The 15,546-nt window shown below is 50.9% G+C and overlaps 2 protein-coding genes across 2 annotated transcripts in view; one reads left to right on the forward strand and one right to left on the reverse strand.

Moving 5' to 3' along the window:
* dnajc17 (DnaJ (Hsp40) homolog, subfamily C, member 17) overlaps positions 1–15,546 on the reverse strand; it is a gene marked incomplete at its 3' end in the record, with an annotated part of 42,019 nt that overhangs the window by 7,565 nt on the left and 18,908 nt on the right. Inside the window, exons 9-10 of the mRNA XM_084438366.1 lie at positions 14,835–14,915; positions 14,028–14,156 (exon numbers count right to left, since the gene is read on the reverse strand). Of these exons, the coding sequence (XP_084294492.1) occupies positions 14,028–14,156; positions 14,835–14,915 (210 nt within the window). The remainder of the gene's footprint in view (positions 1–14,027; positions 14,157–14,834; positions 14,916–15,546) is intronic.
* Positions 6,333–6,959, forward strand: LOC311308823 (cdc42 effector protein 3; the record flags this gene model as incomplete). The annotated part of the gene is made up of 1 exon (XM_084437885.1): positions 6,333–6,959. The coding sequence occupies one exon, from the start codon at positions 6,333–6,335 to the stop codon at positions 6,957–6,959; it is 627 nt and encodes a 208-aa protein (XP_084294011.1).

Raw genomic sequence — 15,546 nt, forward strand, 5'->3', positions numbered from 1 at the left:
TGGAATACAACCCTCACTCGGCTGTTTACCTTCGAACCCTGGCTTTCAAAGAAACACAAATATCCCAACCTTAATGGAATAATAGGCCTGCTAATGATCCTAGAGAGGGAGAAATTCTCAGACTCCACTGACCTCCCACATCCAGTAAGATGCAGCTATAGGGTACAAACTGTACTCACACACATGCACAAACTGTCCTGCCAACTCTGGAGTGAGAAGAAGAAAATGGCGGGAAAAACGACAGTATAAACCCTATTGTGCCTTTGCTCCACTGACAAGGAAAGAAAAGACGTGATTGAAATGATCTATTGTGTCCGACGTCCTACTGTGGCCAACGCCTTGATCCTTCGTCTGTTCAGACTCATCGGGTACCGTACACCTGGACTTGGAGGTTGCGCTATCGCAGCGGTTTGTCGTGTTACGCAAGAAACCGTCTGCAAATCCAGGCGGCATGAGGTGAGTTTCAGTTGGAGCCCAGCCACGGGTGTCATCAGCAGTGACTCATCGCTGGGGAGAGTCAGTGACGACTTACTGTGGATTTGATAACGGCGTGGTATCTAATCAGCGATGCACCGATTGCGTCTTTATCAGCCTTTCGTCCGACTATCTTTGAATGGGCGCCGATTCAATCATTCAAATGTGTGACGGCCTGTGTCACCGATTAGCTAGCTATTCAGGTCTATCTTACGGGAGACGGGGGTTCCCCTTGACAATAACACTACACAACGCAGACAATTCAAATCAGTCGCACCCACTTCAGATCTAGCCCTGCCCACCCCCCCCCCCCCACCCCCACACACACAAAAAAAAAAAGATTAGTAATGGTGTCTATAGTATGTCCTTGAGTAATGGCTCACTTAGGTCTGGTTTAGATCAATCCTTGCAAAACACTAATGATTAATAAATCGTTTCTAAAGACCTGTATTAAGCATCAACTGAGGTATTACTACTACAGTATTCATAATGACCCATAAATTGGGAGCAGACCATGATCACATACCTTACAAATGATCTTATAAGCCATTAGAAAATCATTTGAAACATGTTTATTAAATACATAACTACTTTATAAACGGCTTACTGAACAGACCATGAACAGATGCTTTATAAATGGTTTATTAACAAGGGTTATTTTAAAGCTTTACCGCAAGTTGAAAATGGAAAAACAACTCAAACGGCAGGATTCTGAATGTGAGGAGGATACGACGTCTGGTAAAAAACAAATAGACAGTGCTTTGTCTGTAGGCCTTATTAAGACAAGAACACAACAAAGGGCCTAAAGAATATCCACAAAAGCCTCAATTTGGACTTTTCCAGCCAGTCAAAGTGGTATCTGGAATCACTTTTTCCCCTGTAACGACTGGTTTCAGACTGAGCATATCCCAGACCACAGAGCGGGCCCAGCCAGAGAGGACAGACGGGAGGGGGAGGAGGAGGAGGAGGAGGAGGAGGAGGAGGAGTGTGGTCAGATAGCTAGCATGCTAGTCCAGTCAGGGCCAACCATATCACTTCAGAGTGTGTATTGCCTGACAACGCAAACAGGGAACAAGCCCACCACATACTGCACACACATGCGTGCGTGCGGCCGTGTGCGTGTGTGTGTGCGTGTGTGTGTGTGTGTTCGTGAGTGCATAACCACAGTACTGCAGATAACAGCTGCTATTCCAAACGCAAGAAACCATCGTGTCTTCCTGAGAAAACAAAGTGAGAACGGGATGGATGGAGAGACAAGAGGGAAAAAAGTGGCTTAGAATTGTTGAAAATACTCAGTTGGCCGTCTGGGATAAATGTTCCGTTTCCGACCTCTCTTTCGTGAGTGAGTAATGGTTTGTGTTGAAGCAGACATCTTCTGGTGCAGGAGAGGATGGAAGGACAGAAGACTGCTATTTTTTTCATTGGAGCTACTTGAAAGAATTCAAGGAAGAGCGCCGTCTCACCATGGATGGTGGTGTCCACTCCCTAACACCCTAGACGTTTAACCTAGGAGACTTTGCAATATCCTCTCTAAGTCAAGTACCCTGGCTAGGACATGTATCAAGCTATAACACATTTACATTACATTTTTAGTCATTTTCTGAAGCGACTTTCAATTATGAACTAGTGTTGGGGTTAGGTGCCTTGCTCAAGGGCACAACAGTAGGCAATGATTGATGGGGAAATCTCTCCTCAAGTCACCTGGTCTGGTATCTAACCAGCTTTCGGTCACTGGCCAGAGATGGGCTAATCCGTGATACAGATCCTGGTTGTGTCCACTTTCCCTAATTAACCACTGGGCTACCTACTGTACCTAACTAACCACTGGACTACCTACTGTACATAACTAACCACTGGGCTACCTACTGTACCTAACTAACCATTGGACTACCTACTGTACCTAACTAACCACTGGGCTACCTACTGTACCTAACTACTGTACATAACTAACCACTGGGTTACCTACTGTACCTAACTACTGTACCTAATGAACCACTGGGTTACCTACTGTACCTAACTAACCACTGGGTTACCTACTGTACCTAACTAACCACTGGGTTACCTACTGTACCCAACTAACCACTGGGTTACCTACTGTACCTAACTAACCACTGGGTTACCTACTGTACCTAACTAGCCACTGGGTTACCTACTGTACCCAACTAACCACTGGACTACCTACTGTACCCAACTAACCACTGGGTTACCTACTGTACCCAACTAACCACTGGACTACCTACTGTACCCAACTAACCGCTGGACCACCTACTGTACCTAACTAACCGCTGGACCACCTACTGTACCTAACTAACCGCTGGGTTACCTACTGTACCTAACTAGCCACTGGGTTACCTACTGTACCCAACTAACCACTGGACTACCTACTGTACCCAACTAACCACTGGGCTACCTACTGTACCTAACTAACCACTGGGTTACCTACTGTACCTAACTAACCACTGGGCTACCTACTGTACCTAACTAACCGCTGGGTTACCTACTGTACCTAACTAACCACTGGGCTACCTACTGTACCTAACTAACCACTGGACTACCTACTGTACCTAACTAACCGCTGGGCTACCTACTGTACCTAACTAACCACTGGGTTACCTACTGTACCTAACTAACCACTGGGTTACCTACTGTACCTAACTAACCACTGGGCTACCTACTGTACCTTACTAACCACTGGGCTACCTACTGTACCAACCTAACCGCTGGGCTACCTACTGTACCTAACTAACCACTGGGCTACCTACAGTACCACCCCAACGTAAAGTTTACATTTTACATTACATTACATTAGTCATTTAGCAGACGCTTTTATCCAAAGTCTATAAGTCCTTGTGGTGTTTACATCAGAAGGAGCAACACAAACAATGCCCTTCAGTCATAAATGAAGATGGCCTAATCCAAACCACTAATCCGTTTTCCACTGTGACATTCCTACAGCACTGGCAGTGACGGCATGCTGGGGGCGTGAGATTTGGAATGGCAATAAGTTACCAGTCTTGCGTAAACCCCCCCCCCTCCCCCAACCCCCCCCCCGCCCTTAGCCAGCCTGCACATACATGTCTGCGTGCGAGGCGGCGGCTTCATCCGATATCACTTTCGCTTCCATTGGTCTCCAGTCAGCCAGAATGGCCTGCGTTGGTCTGGAGGGCTTTAGACAAGCAGGGCACAGGAAACCAGCACAGCAGAGACAATGACGCGGAGATTAGTGATCAGTTAACCCCGCCCATTCCCCGGTTAGCCCCCCGCCCCGCCCCCCCGGCTCTGAAAACAAGCAGGCGGGCCGGAACACACAAGTCACACGGTCACAGAATACACACAACACACACACAAAGGCAGGTAGGCACGTAAAAACGCACACATGCGCACACACCACTGTGCCGATTCCTCGTTCCACACTGTTCAGTACAACAGGCGGTGAGTTAGAGGCTGGGGCGACCCCCCCCCCCCCTCCACCCTCTCCCCCGGGTCGCACCAGAAGGACCTACTTCACGCCCGTGATTCAACGGCTCCTCCACCACACACACAGCCAGGGGTATGACATCATCTGAGGGTAAACACACACTCCGGCCTTAGAGGGAAAGAGAGAGGAGGGAGGAGAGAGAGAGAGAGAGGGGGGGGGAGGGGGGATACATCTCTACCTGCCTGTCGCTGGCCTCACCTGGCTACTCCGTCAGAGGCTTTCTCAACCGACACACCTGGGTGGACTTTGACCCAGCAGGGGGGGGGAGTAGGTTTCACTGCGCCACGGTTGAAAGAAACCTTGTGGAGACACACAGAGGGCAGGACTGGGACACAAGGTCTTCCGCGAGGCGCGGGGATAACCAACTGCCAAGTGGAAGGACTGAAGGATTTGACTGAGGCTGGAGAGTTTGTTGAGAGCTCGGCCTCGGCAGGGCTGCGATTCTCTGTCTCTGTCTGCTTGAGTGCTACTGTGTTTTCCCTAGGCGGTTGAACAAGCCCCATCATGTCAGGGGCACGCATGGTAGGGTGTGCAGGTATCAGCCCCCGCCTGGCTTCCTGACGCGCAGACCTCCAGGTGTGGGACGCACAGAGACACAGGGTATGCACAGAAAAACAGGTAAGCCCGAAACCGTTTATCATTATACAATCCAATCTAGTTTTCGCCGTGATGTACAGTACAGTACTCATTATTAACGAAAACAGTGTAAATCGTTGATAGATTTGTTAAGATGAATTTGCTTTGGACAGGTAGCCAAACGTTGGGCCTTCTCTGTTGTACTGAGGAGGATTATTTAAGGATTACCCCAGCAAAGGGGTGTCTAGTGAGCTTCTTTAAATTAGACTTGGACATGCTGCGTTTCCTCAACATGATCCCAACCGCTGAAAATGTAACACTCCTCCCCGGTTCAAACTGACATGTTTGGAAAGGAATGCTGTTGTGTCCACACTCTCAAATCCCCTGCTGCTACTAAAGTGCCGATAAAACCTTTATGGGCCAACAAAACATGTTTGCTGTAGTGCCTTACAGATTTACAGAGTGAGTGTTTCAAGTCACGAAGGCAGATCTAATATGGGCAAAGCTGTTCAGAGGACCGTAAAAATCACAGAAAGCATAGACGTTGTCCGTTTGACACGCCAAAGATGATGAACTGCGCCGCGTTACTCAATAAAACTCAACTCACGAAAGGCTAAATTACTGGAACCGTACTCAACTAGTACATGAACTAGTACGTTTGGATTTATCTTGTATTCTCGTCTAAAGAGTGCAAACTGCATTGGATATGAACTAACTTTCTTGGCTACTCTTTTTTTTGAATGTGTCAAATGTTCTGCAAAAGTCTATAAACTTAAATCTTAATTAGTATTGAGTGCTCAAGATTAAATGTGTTGAGTTTATAAACAATTATTCAGCTAAAAGATGACCAACATAGTGTACTTACAGCTGAACTACATGAACATATTACGCCTACTTTCTGTATAAGACCTACAAGACCTGCCCTCAGTTTGATATCTTCACGTTGAGTCCCAGATATCTCACAACTAGATCCAGTATTGCCATGTCACTTCCTGGAATTGAGCTCATCTGGTTTGAGTGGTTTCTGTCCATTACAGTATAGATGAGTAGCTCTACGGAAAAGGAAAAACAAAGGCAGCACATCAAAAGCATCCGTTGTTCTGTCGACTCACATGCTCTCAAACTCCGCCTCGCTCCTAAAGCACTGCTTGATTGTGAAACAGAAGTTTCTAATATTACTACGGCCTCTATCCCAAGAACGTACATATTTTGTGTACAGTACGTTTACTGGAAATCCAAGAGTAGGCTCAATCGTTTGCCATTGGCGGTGGACGTACTGTAACAGACCACACCTGGGAAATGACACGATTTGAAAAGTAAACATTTTGAAATCCAAACACTTCAAAGAACGCGTTGGACCGTCTCCCGGCGGCCGATGATGACGAGCGGTATTAGTCCAAGACCGCGCGAGCAGGTGCATTCTCCAAACAATGGCTGCCTTCTCACATCAGCCTCGACAAAATCAAGGGTTACATCTGGCGTTGGAGAGCAGTGAACAAACAACCCTCAATCATACGATGCTGCTCTAGCATAAAGTACGTCAACCTGGACATCGGTCTGACGAGAGATTTATGGTGTGTTAATGATGAGAAATCACCCGCTGTGACACAAGCCAAACCACTGCGGGAAATTATTTTAATACTTTTATTCTCTTCCCTCCGACGCAGTGTTTCCTATAGGATGTTGAACTGTTCTTGAGCTTCGCTTCGTTCACGACTCCGCGCCCAGAAACGCACGAGGAACTTTTGAGGACATCCGACGGCCGTTTGAGGACATCTCGCCCCCCCGTCCGGACCTCGCGAAGATGCCGCTGAGGACGTCTCTGTACCGTAAGCCCACGTCCGGTCACTGGCCCCGGAGGAGCCAGAAGCGGAGGGAAGTGATGTCGGTCAACATGATCAGCCTGCCGCTGGCCGACTTCCGCCACGTGTCCCACATCGGGGGCGACGCCCACGGCGACAGCTTCGGCGACCTGTCCTTCCTCAGGGGGGGCCACGGCCTGCTGCTGCAGAGCTCCCAGAGCGAGCAGAACTTGTTCCTGGCGTGCGCGGCGCCCCCCAAGCCCCCCCGCCTCAACCTGGACGAGCCCCCGGCCCCGGAGAGCCCCCCCGGGTGGGCGGCGGCGGGGGGCCAGAGGAAGAAGAAGTGCAGCTCCATGCCTCTGCTGGACAGCGAGGAGGGCGAGGCGGAGGCGGACGAGGAGATGTGTCCCCTGGGGGCCGGCCTCAGGCCCAGGCCGGGGGCCAACTACAGCCCCGGGAGGGGCAGTCTGAGCTCGGGGAGGGACGGGGACTCGACGGCCACCTGCCCCGAGGACGCGCTCCGGCAGGAGGATGACGAGGACGAGGACGGCGGCTTCTCCTTCAGCCTGGACCTGGGGCCGTCCATCCTGGACGACGTGCTGCGGGTGATGGACAAACACCACCACTAGAGAAGATGGCCGCCCCGCCAGGCTTAAGGAAGTGACGTCACTGACGAGATTAAGTTAAGCTGGGGAGAGGGGGGTCACACCCAACCCCCTTTTTGTGACTTAAGTGGGACACGTTTAGGAAACGCCAATAAGCATTGGCCATTTTGATCATTTCCATCATCATCATCATCATCATCTTTAACAGAGAGACTGACAAGAATCTGCTTAAAACTAATCAAGATCCTTTGATCAGAGGGCAGTGGCTCCATTCCATCCTGTCATAGTCACAAGAGGGGTAACGGGTGATTTGGGGTCAAAAACTATAACTATGTGAAGATCATTTTGTTTGTTTTTGAACTATTTTAGTCAGTACTGTAGATCAAGCCTCTTTTTAAAATGTTTGTAGTGTTGTTCAGTCGGTTCTGATGTGAAAATGTGATCTTTGACATTCTTCCTTTTGAGGGGTTAAACCACATAATGCAGGCTCTATGGGACAAAGTTAGTGTTCATCTTGCATTACCTGTCACAGAATTAGATAAGATGTTATGGCGTCTAGTTAATTATTAACTTCTATTTAACTCAAGCTATAGAGAAAGTACGATGGCATTTTCAGTCTCCCTGTCCGTTTTTTCCTCCCCCGTTTCAAGCCTACTTCTCCAGTAGACCTCTCACGATGATTATTACATTTAAGAGTGTTATGTTTAAGAAAAAAGAACAAAAAAAAGTCCTCAAGGTCCTCGCGCCGTGTTTTGGCGTCCTTGCCACTCTTGTTGCGCGGGGAGGGCGGTCTCCCCTCCGCACGCACGCCAGAAGCCCTGCTCGAAGGTGCAAGGAGGAGGTACCCCCCGTCTCTTTCGCAACAACAGAACCAAAACAAACACTTAGCTCTGCTTCCAATAAAGCCAGTCAGTCATCGGTGCAACCCGAGGCCCGTCCAGGCCCCCAGAAGAACGCCCGCCCGCCAGCCGACCGGAGCTGTTTTCTTAGCTGTAAATCGGAGTCCCTCGTTCGGGTGAGTGGCGCGAGAGTGGGGAAGGCGGCGAGGGGGTAATGCGATACTTCCACATGTGCTGGGGGTGGGGGGGTAAGGGGGGCGGGGGGGGGCGAGGAGGTCGGGGAGCAGAGACGTCCATTACTGGGCCGGAGGTCCTGATGAGGGTTTAAACACTCCCTGCTGAATAAACAGGGGCCCGACCGGGTGAGCGGGCGCACCTCTCCACCCCGGACCCCCGACCCGCTCGCTCGCTCACCCGCCCACCTGCCGGGGGAGGGTCACAGTCTGCGCCCCCCGGTTGGGGGGCTGTCAGGGAAGCGCCGAGGCGAAGCTCGCTCGCCAGAGCCAGACGCATTCCTGGGCGGCTCTGGGGCGTCGCTGCTATCTTCTCTAGTCACCGGTGTCACTCTGTTACTTGCAGATGAATAGGACCAGCATTAGCGCAGATTCTGACCAATCAGGTAACGTTTGTGGGTGCATCTGCACTCTGTATCTGTTCTCCTGTCTCCTAATTGGCTGGAATGGCTTCAGTTTCTGACCAATCCAGTAACGTTTGTGGGTGCATCTGCACTGTGTATCTGTTCTCCTGTCTCCTAATTGGCTGGAATGGCTGCAGTTTCTGACCAATCCAGTAACGTTTGTGGGTGCATCTGCACTCTGTATCTGTTCTCCTGTCTCCTAATTGGCTGGAATGGCTTCAGTTTCTGACCAATCAGGTAACGTTTGTGGATGCATCTGCACTCTGTATCTGTTCCATGCACCTCTGTCTTCTGGCTAGAATGGCTTCAGCTTACTGTATACTTGGAGACAATAACACATTGTGAAAAATGCTCTCTCAGAGAAGTGTGTACTGTATTCTTTTTTCTTTGTTGTTGGGTTTTTTTTAACCGAGAAAGCTTAATTTTGTGTGTCAAATTCCAAGATTGGCGGTTTCAGGCTAGAATTGCACACATCAACATTTTTAAAAAAGTCTTGTATAAACCCCACGCTGATGGACTGGGATTTGTGTGGTTTTCCACCAGGCGAACGGCGTCGGGGGAAACTAGCTGTCTGTCAAACAGCTCCAGAATTATTACAGACAAACCCAAACTGTATGGTGACAGGTGGGCACATGTGAAACACGTATAATTAGATATTTCAAGCTATTCAGCCTTCTATCAAGCAGGGCGCTGACCGTGAGAAGGACACATACTCAATATTACAATGAAGCGGAGCTTGAATGAGGAGCTGGACTAATGCAAAGTCCACCTGCTTTAACAATGAGGTACAGTAGTCTTGAATAACTTTGGGTGTGGCTTGGCTTCGTCATCCGTTACTCTTCCAGATTTAGAAGACAAGACAACCATTTAGACTGTTAAGTAGCAGTGTGTCCAACCTGTCTTTAGGCCAGGTGCAGGATCAAAAAATAAGAATCTACAAAAATACAAATCTACTGTAAGAGCAAAAGGACATCCACACTGGATTATAGCTCCCGATACTTTATTTGATGAGCAATGTTTTGTCCACACAGGGTCTTCTCCAGGCAGTCATTCTGACCCTGTGTGGTCGAAAAACATTGCTCATACTCGTCGAAGAAAGTATTGGGAGCTATAATCCAGTGTGCGGACATCCTTTTCCTCTTAGAGCCGTTTAGACTGCGTGCCTTCTTGGGTTACTGGTGTAATCAGAATCAGCCTGTGGTGTCCTATTCATTTCACACCCCAGTCTCAAGGTCTCCTAACCCCCTCTCCTCTGTCATCTTCCACCAAAGACTAGTACAGAGGCCACCCAGCATGGCAGTGAACAAACCCCCCTCCCTCCCAAATATGGCCTCCCCCACGGCCTGGTAGACGAGGAGTCTGGGAACGGCTGTCTCCTTCCCAATCAGGGACATGTCTGTTCGCACGCACGGCACGTACCCACCCCCCCACCCCCCACCCCCCACCCCCGCCCCCCCCCAGACTGTCCTTGGCCCGTACGACACCCCATCGTCTGCTCTCGGCCTCCTCCACACGAGGAGTCACGTAAAGTTACTCTCAACAAGCGCCCGGGCTCGCACGGCTGATGTAAGAAGAAAGCAGCTGTAATTGGAAGACAAATTATCTTGGCGGAGCGCGAAACCGGCCAAGCATCTTAAAGCGTGAGGTACCCCCACCATCACATCTGGTACCACTTTCTTCCCCAAATTCCAAACTTGCTATCATACAGAATACCGAGAACCCCTGCCATCTCGCAAAAAAAAAGAAGGTGGCTTTAAATTTTTTTTAAAAAAAAGGCTTGTTTCTGATTCGCCGGGAAAATGTTTCTGAGATATTGTTTTGACAACTGAGACATTCTTGTTCCTGTTGTAATTGCCTCTGGCAGCTCAACCTAATGCTACTGAAAATATTCTGCGTGGTTTTGCAGGGGTTCGCTGCACGAGGGGTCCGTTTGTGAAAGCGATATTGTTTATACAACGCTCCGTAGTGTCAGGATACATTACTGGTCTGCGGATTCACGCACTTCTCTCATATTTAATTCACTAGTCTGGGGGCCAAGACAACTCACAGTGGCCTGACTTCGCATGATATCCGCGATGCATTGGGGGCATCTTGAAAACCAACAAGGATCTCAAAAGTTCGTCGCTCCAATAACCACAACAAGACTCCAAGTTCTCATGTCAAACGAGGAGGCCAAAACGCATAATAGGAACACAAATTCATATTCAATCCACGTCAAAAAAAAAAGTCTGAAATTATGAGGACTTTTCAGAGACCCTTGACCTCTTGTTCCTTTTTCCTCTCTCCGACAGAGAACTCCCCATCCGGTCAGTAAGCCTACTGTATCTCCCCAACTCCATTCCCTGCCCAAACTAAGTCCATTCATGCTGATCACAACAGATAACAATCAATTAACCAATCAGTGGCATTATTCCCTCTGGCTAAAAGGCTCCTTATTGGAAGCCAAGGTCCTCGGCGTCTCTTATCTCTCTCCGGACAGAGCGAGGCCAGCACTAGCGAATCCGCCAGCTAGCCTGTTCCCCTGGACTACGGGGCTATTTTAGGTGAGAGGGCACTTCATTTCAGCAGAAGCCGAAACCGACAACCGACATACAGTAATGGAAAAACGATCCCAGAGTAGCTGATGCGCTCGCTCTGGCTCGTGTTGTGACAGGCTCCCGAGGAAATAAACAGGCCGGTGGAGACACAGAGAGATCCTTATCCACTGACAGAGCCGCGCTAAAAATACAACACGCCTTAAACTATAAAACTTATAATGGAACAGACAGTGATTTATGGTTGTGTCTCACCTCCAGCTCCAGAGACGTGACTGCGTTACAGGTTTTAAGAAGGATGACGCAGGCGGTTAAATGTGAATTCCAGAATCCGAGAATTCTGGGAGGTTTGGTTTGAGTTATTGCGCATATTGAGAGTGCCTGTGACTCCCTCCAGTCAGAGAGCAGATGTGGAGAGATCTCGGGGGAACTACATCAATGAGACCTCGGTAATCTACCAAGAGATGGAGCCACATAATGTATCTATTGTCACAAACCATCATACTATCGGAAGATTGATCCTTTCGGTTCTTTTCTTAATGCTATTGTTTTGCTGGAAGAGTCACATAATACCGTACATCGATCCCCGGCTGTTCAAAGAAAACGGGATTTACTACAACTCATTACTATATACACACTGGATTCACAGGCTCTCATTATGAGAATTTATTATGGCACGGGGGCTGTGATACAAAACACAGCACACTCGAGGCGAAACTAAATCCTATCCAAATACGCGGGATTCGCATTTTAGGCCGGAGCGTGGGGAGCAATTCTACGCGCCGTAGACGAACCCCGGACCGGGCCTCCGGTTTCGACATCCAAAACATAAATAACCACGCGGGGTCAGACCCAGTGAACGGACCGGAGTCTGCAGGCACGACGCAGCGAAGCCAGATTGCGTACAGCAAAAGCCAGAGTCCAGAGAACCATTCGTATGTAAGCCGATTCTCTCCGTATACACACAGTCCCGCACCGCGGCTGTACAGTGCCACATTTGGGGTCCCTGGGGTGTCCCTAGAAGTGGACGGGGGATTGGGGAGGGGGGGGCAGCTGCAGCAGGTCCGAGACCAGTGGAACCAGAGCCCTAATTAAACAGAGTGGAGCTGGGGGGGTGGGGGCAGGGCCCAGAGCAAGGGGGCTGAAGTCACGGCTGTCCCTGGAGCTTCCTGTAGCGGGGCCTGGCCACAGGCCACAGCTGACCGCTGGAGAGCTGGGGAGGAGGGGAGAGTGGGGAGAGTGGGGAGAGTGGGGAGGTGGATGACTGATGAGGTCAGAGGCCGGTCCTACGGCTGCTGCTCCTCTGAACGCAGCTGGTGTGAGGGAGACAGAGACGGAGGCACCTGGGCTTGAAGAGAGGGAAAGGAACGCGCCGGAGAGAGAGAGAGAGAGAGAGAGAGGGAGAGAGAGAGAGAGAGAGAGAGAGAGAGAGAGAGGGAGAGAGGGAGAGAGGGAGAGAGAGAGAGAGAGGGAGGGAGAGAGAGGGAGAGAGAGAGAGAGGGAGGGAGAGAGAGGGAGAGGGAGAGAGAGAGAGAGAGAGGGAGGGAGAGAGAGAGAGAGAGAGAGAGAGAGAGAGGGAGAGAGAGCAAGCGAGAGAGCGAGCGAGAGAGAGAGACGGAGAGAGAGAGAGAGAGAGAGAGAGAGAGAGAGAGAGAGAGAGAGCAGTGTTCTGGTCAGTCAGACAGACCGTCCATCTCTTTTTCTCTCCCCGCCCACGCGACCCTGGACCAGATGTGGGACAGTATTACTAATATCCACCGGACCCCAAATTATGTCACGTGGGCCTCTTTAGCAAGGTGCTCTCTCACTGTGGGCTAATGCGAAAATTACACCCCGCCATAATCATGTTTTCATACTCTGCCCCGAAATCCCGGCAAGGCGATGAAGCAATCTGCGTCAGGGATATACTGTATCTGTAAGGCCAAACCGTAATAGCATTAAAAAATATTAGTGTGACAAGCGGCAGTGAGCTGGGCTGGAGACCCTGTGTGCAAGTCGGGGGTCGTCAGGGGACTGAGTCACCGTGCTTTTTTTGGGGGGGGCGGGGTCTGAGAGAGAGAGAGGTGAAACTCAGTTTCTCAGGGGGGGTGGGGGGGGATTGGTTCTGGCGATCCGCGATCACACTAACTGCATGTGTGTCGGACTTTATTTAGTTCCGCGTCACTCGTTCCTTTGACCCGTGTTAAGGGATTGTCCGGGACGGGACGCAAACCTGCAACCTTGCGCTTGCAAGTCGGATGTGCTAACAACTACGCCAAGAGAGATGTCCCGCTCCGCGGGGTCGTTAGCACATCCTTTATACTCGGGGTGTGAGTGTCACGACTCGACCGCCACTCTTCTTTAAGCGTCCTCGTTATACACGGACGTGTCCTGGAGACGGGGAACAGGGGAATCAGCCCCAAATAAACCACCTGTATTCTGAATGGGATGCTACCCCAAATACGCAGACAGGAAAGGGCCTCCACAGTGCGTGTGTGTGCACGTGTGTGTGTGTGTGTGTGCGTGCCTTAATAGCGTGTGTAGCGGAGAGAGAGGGCCAAGCGTGCGGCGCAAACCGACCGGCCATCACTGTGGGCAGAGAGGAGGGGTGGGCCTATACCGGTATGTCACGCCCCCCCCATCACCATCGACCATCGCCGGCACGCCAGTCCTCTCGGGTTGCCGCGAGGTTGCGAGCGAGCGAGCGCCGCATTCCGCAGGTCTCCCGGGTCAGGGGGGGGGGGGGGGGCGGGGGCGGGGGCCGACACAGCACCGCTCCAAGGCAAACAAACCTCATTTAACCAAACACATTGTCCTGCGCCAGACCGGGAAGAGTGCAAGTGGTGGGGGTAATATTTGAGCGCTGATACGAAAATAAAAAAACCGCCAAAGTTTACATACCTCTCCTTGCGGGATGGTGTTTAAGGAAACGATATTTGGATTGGACGCCGCGCTCGTCGGGGGGGGATTTAGTAACATAGGCCTGACATTATAGCTCACATGAGAGGGGAGGAATTATGGGTCTGAGCACGCGTGTTCGGGATTGTCGAGAGCTCGGGGGGGTGGGGGGGGGCGGCGTTTTGACTTTCGCTGGCTGACCTACCTGCGCAGGTGTGTACAGGCCGTGGCCGTGGCCGAGGGGAGGTCGCGGGGTCGCTTCGGGCTCTCCTTCGAGCCACGAGATCCTCAGCGGGTTCCCAGTCAGCCCGCTCTCGTTCTTCTGCGCCAGTTCCTGCAGAAACACAATAATTTGCCCGTGTGATCTACGCCTGAGTGATGACTCTGTTTTCTTGGCACCCCCCACCTCCCGCCCACCCCCCCCCCCCCCCCCCCACCCACGCCCGAGTCCCAGAGCATCATTTCGTTGTTTTTTCCCCCTCCCTTCTTTTCTCCTTAGGACGTTTATGTCGTTTGTCATGTCTTCCGTCGCGCTCCAGATGTGTTTGCGTGTGTGCGATTGGGTCTGTTGCCGTGCCTGAGCGCCACACACGGCGGGGGTGAACTCTTGTCTCTCTCCCCTGGCGTGTGGGGACCCTGAGACGTGCAGATGGGGGTGGGGGGGGTGGGGGCAGCCCCCCCCCCTGCGGGGCCCCAGACATTGGGAAACCACACGGCGCGGCTAGGCCCACAACAAGACAGCCGGGGGACAATGAGAACAATAGGACGACTCAGACACACACGCACACACACACTGTTGGCGAGAGAATCTAAAAGATTACGGGAATGTGAGTGATGGTGTGTGTCTGAAGCAAACTAGATGCTCTTGGAACTGGGAAGATGATGAGACAGTAAGCTGTGTCATGTTCGGTGGAAATCAATGTGAACGCGGGGGCCATCTTGTGACTAAGTCCCAAAGCGACCCGCATCGGACAGCGTAGGAGGTTTAGAGGAAGAGGACGGGGGTACTTACAGCTGCTTTGACCGTTGCAAATTCTACCACTGCTCTTCCTTTCTTCTTAGTTGATATGAGGACATTCAAAACATCGCCGTACTGGGAAAAAAAGAGAAGATTTTAATTAATTTAAATAGTCTCTCTCACACAGAAGACGAAGATGTCAATTCAGCACAACTTTAGACTCGGGGGAAGAGTTCAAAATGCAGTCTCTAAAGGGAAATGATGAATGTGAGACTGGATTTCTTATGGCGGATAAGAGAGTTTTGTAATAGCCGAATCACGTCCAAGTGTCTCAAGTTCATTGGAGCGCTAGTGGGGGAGTGGGAGATTTGAGTAAGTCATGTACAAATTCACACAAGCAAAACTATCTTTAGGAATGGCGACCTCTGTAATATTTCTCAAGAGAGGCAAAGCTGTCATTCCCCATACGCCGGCCGAACCCTGGACTTCTTCACTCGCTCTGAGCCATCGGTAAAACATGTTATTCTACGGGGCTCAAATTAGCAATGGCCCTCCTCCAGGTCACTGCCAGTGGGACTGAGTAGCAGGGAGGCGGCCAGGAGGATCACCCAGGCCTGGGTTACTCCCGGCCCGTGGCCCCCGGCCCCCGGCCCCAGAGAGGCGCAGGCCGAGGGGTCTGGAGACGGGACTTGGCCTGGGTGGTTTCAGTTAAAAAACTGATCCTCCTCAGCTGCGGTGATAATTATAAAAGTGGGGGCTTTTGGGC

The sequence above is a fragment of the Borostomias antarcticus genome, assembly GCF_949987555.1.
Source record: "Borostomias antarcticus genome assembly, chromosome: 5".
Classification (NCBI taxonomy): Eukaryota; Metazoa; Chordata; class Actinopteri; order Stomiiformes; family Stomiidae; genus Borostomias; species Borostomias antarcticus.